The sequence below is a fragment of the Rhinopithecus bieti genome, unplaced genomic scaffold, assembly GCF_001698545.2.
Source record: "Rhinopithecus bieti isolate Rb0 unplaced genomic scaffold, ASM169854v2 scaffold_57210, whole genome shotgun sequence".
NCBI lineage: Eukaryota > Metazoa > Chordata > Mammalia > Primates > Cercopithecidae > Rhinopithecus > Rhinopithecus bieti.
Window position 1 is genome coordinate 91,182 of NW_016823439.1, and position 6,624 is coordinate 97,805.

Below are 6,624 nucleotides of genomic sequence, written 5' to 3' on the forward strand. Positions count from 1 at the left end.
CCTTGAGCAGGCAGTCTCCTGTGCAGCCTTGTATCAGATAGAGCTGGAATGACAGCATCTCTTGTCCATTGGGCTGGGCCACAGAGTGGTGCTTTTAGGGGTGGGATGATGGGGGGGAGATTGTTACTGCTCCATGTGTTGGCACTGTGGTCAAGGACAAAGGGCTCATCCCCTCTGTTCCTGCATAGTACCTCACATGCCACTTGCCAGCCAGTTCCTGAGATTTCTCTTGTCTCAGGAAGGGTCCATGCAGGGTCTGCCTGGGAACTCTGGTTGCTATGGGATGAATTGCATGGCCCTGACAGCAGGGATATGAAACAAGGCTATTAAAATAGTAATTCTTTACCTTTCTTAGGCACCTTTTAAAATGCTTTATCTCCTGGTTTTCCCAAGCCTCTGGTTTTTTTAAGGGAAGGAAGGCTTCAGCATTCCTTTGAGAAAAATAAGATATTGTCCCCTAACATAATACCTTTCACATCACCTAATAGGTCAGTACTTTTTGAATGAATACGTTTGGCATGAGGAAGCAACACACCAAAGGAATGACACATCAGTGTTGAAGCTGGGTCCAAAATTAGGGCTTTCAAAAATTATATTGAGCTTTAAAAAATGAACATTGTACTGAGGAGAGTGGGGAAGCAGAGGGGAGGGTGGGACAGAGACATGTCCCATGTCTGTGTGACCGACCAGCCAAGTCTGAGGTTGCCTTCCCACCCTCTCTGCCTCTAAGGGGCATCTCACCCTGGAGTACTTGAGAGAAGGCATAATTATCATCTCTGCCCTACTGAGCATTGATGGCCTGGAATATACCCTACCCCTTTTTTTATAGGGCAGGGGTTGGCAGCATTTTTCTGTGAAGGGCCAGAAAGGAAATACTTTTGGCTTTGCAGGCCAAATAGTCTCTTGGAACTACTCAACTCTGCCATCGTAGCATGTTCCTGCAACACTTTATTTTACAAAAACAGGTGGTAGGCTGGGTCTGACTGATGGACAGTCGCTTGTAGACTGTCCTTGTCTGCAGATGTTCTCATATAACTAGTTAATCCTTACAGCAACTCGCGATAGAGAGCTATCCTCATCTGCTAAAATGAAAATAATCAAATGCAGGAAGGCCAAGTGACTTGTCTAAGACCACAAGAGATAAACTCAGGACCAGGAGTCAGGCCTACTGAGTCCTAGTCCAGCTTCTTTCTGCATTGATGCCAATGATGTAATGAATGGTCATTAAATCAGGGACTTATTCTGTTCAAATGTTAGGATACCTGGTTTATTCTCAGGACAACCCTATAGTCCCCATTTTACAGATGATGACATAAAAACACAAAGATTAAGTAACTTGCCCAACAACACAGCTAGTAGATGATACACTGTAATATCATCTTGACTATTGGTGCTGTTCAGAATATCGGAAGTAAATTTTAGTGTTGGAAAACCTCATTTTGCCTATGGTAAAAACTGATGATTTATTATGTCCTGTTGGCCGTATATTTCCCAGGGTGGCCCTATATTTCCTAATGTCTCTGCTAAAGCTTAGGAGCTCCCTCTCCTAATGCTTCACATCTGTGTTTGCTGTTGCCCTCACCTTCTATACTCCTCTCTCGCACTGAGACCCCACACCCAGCAGCTAATGTTCACTGCCCAGAGCATGGAGTTGTCAGCCTTACCTCTCTGCTCCTTCTGTAGTGTCACCATGTCTGACCGGAAGGCAGTGATCAAGAACGCAGACATGTCTGAGGACATGCAACAGGATGCCGTTGACTGTGCCACGCAGGCCATGGAGAAGTACAATATAGAGAAGGACATTGCTGCCTATATCAAGAAGGTGTGCTGGGACAGCTGGGACTGATGGCCATGGGTGGGGGTTGACAGCTGAGCTAACCTCCAGGGAGATCTGGAGCTGGGGACATAAGAAAGCCTGTATATCCTATGCAAACAAAACCCTAGGAACTTGAAAAGCAGACAAACTAGCGAGTGATTCTGAATTGCCCAAGCATTCACTTTAGGAGTTGTTAATAGCTCTGCTAGGTGTGTGTGTGTGTATGTTTACTTTTACAGATAATTATGCTACTGCAAGGCATTGGGGAAGGATAAGAGTATGCAGATACACTTCAGAATTAAATATTTCTGGCCCAGTTCAGAACTATTCAAAATTAAGATCGAGGATATTTGAAAGAATAAGATGTACAAATTTTGAGGGAACTACATCATTTAAAGTGGGTATGCCTATAATAATCCTCATCATGTAAGAGGTTTCCTTTTCTTTTCCTTGAAAAGGACTCAAGTACTACATCACCCCTTTCTACATTCTTAATGAAAGGGTGGGCTCAAATATATAATTTTTAAGAAATGGATGAGCAATAATGGGGCCATAGGTTTGGTCCCTGAAAAATTCCTGAGTGAATTCGTGACTGGATATGGTTAGCATGGTGAGGAAGCAGCTGTGCCAAAAGTAAGAAAAGGGGTACTGGGGCCCCCTGATTCCCAGTCAGGACCCATATCCATTGGAGGCATAATCCCAGTGTTTGATATTCTCAGCTCTGGCATCCCAAGAACATGTGTAAGAATGGTAGCAGTCTGGTCCATTTAAGTGGTAGGGTCTCTTTGAGTTTTACAGAACTGTGTTTTCCTACCAAATGGGTGGAATGAAAAGAAGAACTCCTAGTGTCCTGAGAGACTTTTTTGGGTGTGGAGCCAAGGGTTGCAGAGCCATTTGGGAGCCCACCTTCTTGCTGTCCTGTACTCTGAGAGCCAGAAGAATCCCCAGATTTTCTGGTCTAGCGCTCTTATTTTGCTGATGGAGAAATGAGAACCAGGGAAGTGACTGGCTCTCCTGTATTACACATAGTCTTGAGCCGATGTTGAAGCTGGGTTTGGTTTTTACTCTCCTAGTACTTGGAGAGTTGTGTGGTAAGGGGGCTGTGAGGAGACCAGACAAGTTGTATGTTGAGCATGTTGAGGGATAGAACCCCAGAGTTGGCAGCATTGGTGGGCCCATGGTGGAGGGTTGCTGCCCTTTCATGGCCACGGCAGAATGCTTCTAGAACTGAGTCTGCAGGCTGAGCCACAAGGTAGTAGGGAGCTGATTAGCTCTAAAGATTTCCTGTGGTTTTGATGGTGAACTTGTGCCCGTGAGGGAATTGCCTTGATCTCATGGTGGAGGTCCTTGTCCTGGTACATACAGCCCACACAGTGCATGGCACACGGGAGTGCCTTTAATGTTGTCTTATATAGTACTGCCTCCTGGTACTCCTGATGCTTGGTCTTGTTTTGCTTTAATGCCTTAGTGTTCAGCATTTGGAAATGCTGGTTTAGTAATGTGTGAGGCAGTGGGTGGTGGCTCCCTATTTGTGTCATGCTGTTTGACAAATGGTCCTTTATTCCACTGGCCTCTTGATTCCCTTGCTGAAGAATCCCAGGGTGGGCTAGGGGTGGTGTGAGGGGGTGGGGTAGCTAGAGGGAGGAGAGATGATCAGGGTGTAGAGTGCTGGAGGCTCAGGGGAGACGAATAATGGAGCCTTTGTGGTGTTCCATTATTAATGAGGGGAAGAGTGTCCTGGCCAGCTTTAAAACCTGAGCTTCTGAGGTTCGGGGAGGGAACCCCAGGCTGAGGGATGGGGTGGGGGTGATAACAACTAAACATGTATCGGTGCTGGAGTTGCAGGGAGAGACTCCCATTCTGATTTCTCCTTCTCCTAATTACTTTTTTCTCTGCCTTTATTCTTTTTTAGGAATTTGACAAGAAATATAACCCTACCTGGCATTGTATCGTGGGCCGAAATTTTGGCAGCTACGTCACACACGAGACAAAGCACTTCATCTATTTTTACTTGGGTCAAGTTGCAATCCTCCTCTTCAAGTCAGGCTAGATGGCCGTGGTGAAGGTGTCAGTGGCGGCGGCAGCGATGGCAAGCAGGCGGCGTTGCTGGGACTGTTTTGCACTGGGGCCAGCATCCGGATGTCCTCTCCAATGGCTGTGCTACTGCATGGACTGTATACTCGATTTCATGTGTATGTCGCAGTAAACAAAACCAAACCTCTTTCTGTTTAGTTGCCTGGGGGAAGAAGGCTGCTTTATGTTTATTTTCAAGACTTTAAAATATTTTCGGTTGTATTGCACTAGGAAATCTCTCCCACCCTCTCCCTTTTGTTTTTCTTTCCCTATACAAAATAAAAGGCCCTCCACAAAGACTAGGCAGCCGAAAGACTAGGAGGGCTGAGGAAAAGAAATAGGTCTCTGGAGGTGGAACTAAAACTGTGCAGCTGCCTCTTCCTGGCGGTGGATGCTGCTTTGGGAGGGCCAGGGAGGCTGCAGGGGGACAGTGTTGGGATTGTCAAGGAGAAAGGGATAGGAAGGAAGGTGGAGGGATTGATCTAGTACCAGGGAGAATATTCCACTGAACTGTGATTCTATGGCTTGGGGCAGGGGTGGGGTGGGGATGCGTTCTTTAGGGGGCCCTGAGATGTGTTTGTCTGTGGTGTGTGGGAGTGGGGAGCAGACTTGTCTTGCTGTTTTTGTCAGAATTTCTAAGTAAGGGCTGTGTCTTTGTGGATTACCTTTTGTTCTTCCTGCCAGAGATCATGACAGGAGGATGTTGGGGGTAGGATTAGCTTGAATTTTTTTTTTCTTTACATTCTTCTCCTGTCTGCTCCCTGCTTAGCCCTCAGTTTTCTCATTCCTCTGGAGTTCTCTTAGAGCAGCCCCTGTTGTTAGTTGGCTGGCAAGGGAATTTCTGGTGACTGTAGTTCCTTAGTTAGGTCTTAGCGATCAAACCAAATCGATGTGTCTCTTGATTCTTCTGTGTATATGTGTGTATATGTGTGTGTATGTGTGTGTGGGGTTTGGGATAGAGGGGAGGGAGGGGGCAGAACAGTGTGGAATCTCTAGGGTGTATGGGTAGGTAGGGGGTACAGTTAGTTCTAAGTGGGCCTTTGTTAAAAGCCTCTGGGGATATCTGTTTTGGAAATAAAGATAGGTGTCCCCTCCTTGCTGTCATCTAGCCCAGACACTCTGCTTGCTCTCTGGCTGTCTGCTCCCTGGGAAGGCTTTAGGAGGACCACCCAGGACAGGATGACCGTGCTGCCATCTGCTCTGGAGCTGGGTCTCAGTGCAGAGGGACAGTGACTGTGGATGGTTGCAGTCTCTGGTGGGAGGTGAGGGTAGAAGTGATAAAGAGCTAAGAAAGAGGAGCTTCTGGGAGCCTGGAGGAGGTCAGTCTTGCAGTGATGAAGCCAGATAGCAGGAGATGGAGCAGGGCCATGAGAGGAGGAGATTCTGAGGAGGATGCAGGGGAAATCTTGTCTGTTAATGAAATAGGAGTGGGGTGGGGTTTGGGGTGGGGTGGTCATTGCCATTTGAGCTGCTGATTCTCATGAGTCGCCTTCAAAACTCTCATGTAGGGTTGACAGTGTGGGAGGTGGGGGATCTAGCTTATTCTTTTATTTTCAAGTCCATTCTTGGGGCTGGTGGGGAGGCAGGAGAATACCCCTCCCTCAGCCCTTAGTGTGTACTGAGCTTGCTTTGTGATGTTGGCAGGGGAGGGGGGGACCTGGGTGGTGACTGAGTTCCCTTTATCAAACCCTTCAGTGGGCACAAAATTGAGTGCTTGATTTTAGGTTTTATTTTTTTATGAATGTCCAAATCTGTGTTTCACCCTGCCCTCCCAGACTGTGTGGCCAGTTGAAAGTGTCTGGTTTGTGTTCATCTCTCCCTCATTTCTGGAGCAGGGCCCGAGACCCTGCCACATCTCCTATGCTCTGCATCCACGCCTCTTTTGGACATTAAAGGTTGATTGATGCACTTCTGCGCTCTTTGGGTCTCTTTGGGGATGAGGGGTTGGCGTGGTGGCAGTGGTGCCACACAGGGGGTGAGGGTGGAGGGTATCCAGGGTGGAGTAGAATGGGGACTGAAGAGAAGACCAGACACTAGATACTGATTGGCCTGCAGCCGCACTTATTTGTGCCTAGGCTTATGCCCCTTAAGGAGAGGAAAACTAACCAGCAGCACTCACCCTTAAGGGCTCCTGGGTTTTGCCTTCCTTGGTGGTGATGGCCAGGTGAGTCATACTTTGTGTCTTTGGGATAGTAGCTGCTGCCTTCCCAGCTGCCATCATGGACCTGCCTGAGCTTTGCTGCTTCAGCTTTTGCCCAAAGCTCTTACCTTTTCATACACCTCCCTTCTCGGCTTCCCTGAACCTGGAGACTATATTTAGCAAAGGGTCTGGCCACTCCGAAATGGAAAGGTGGGGATACTGAGAAAGATGGAGCCTCTTTTGGTGGAACCTAAGTGATTCTCTCAATCCTCTGTTGCCCAGACACACAACTTAAGAAATCAGCAGTGCCAAGATTTCTGAGAGTGTCTTCCAACCCCTGACTCTACACCGTCGTGTGACTGCAGTCCTCGTGGAGGTGTTAGGGAGCCAGAGGTGCTTTGCCGTCTTTGTATTACTATTTATTTACTCAAAAACATTGAAGAGTTCTTGTATGCTTGGGCCTAGGATGCTGTTCACACAGGAAAATGAGACAGGCAGGTTCTTCTAGGCTTCTATGACATACACATTCTTATGTGTAGAGCAGACATACACACACTGATCAACTTTTTCCAATAGTGATAAATGTGTTATCAAG

General features: G+C 47.3%; 1 protein-coding gene across 1 annotated transcript; it reads left to right on the plus strand.

Moving 5' to 3' along the window:
• Window positions 1–1,432: 1,432 nt before the first annotated feature.
• DYNLL2 (dynein light chain LC8-type 2) lies at window positions 1,433–5,802 on the plus strand. Its single transcript, XM_017861604.1, has 2 exons — window positions 1,433–1,822; window positions 3,729–5,802. Exons 1-2 carry the CDS (start codon window positions 1,550–1,552, stop codon window positions 3,864–3,866), a joined length of 411 nt encoding a protein of 136 aa, XP_017717093.1. The 5' UTR covers window positions 1,433–1,549; the 3' UTR covers window positions 3,867–5,802.
• The last annotated feature ends 822 nt before the right edge of the window (window positions 5,803–6,624 follow it).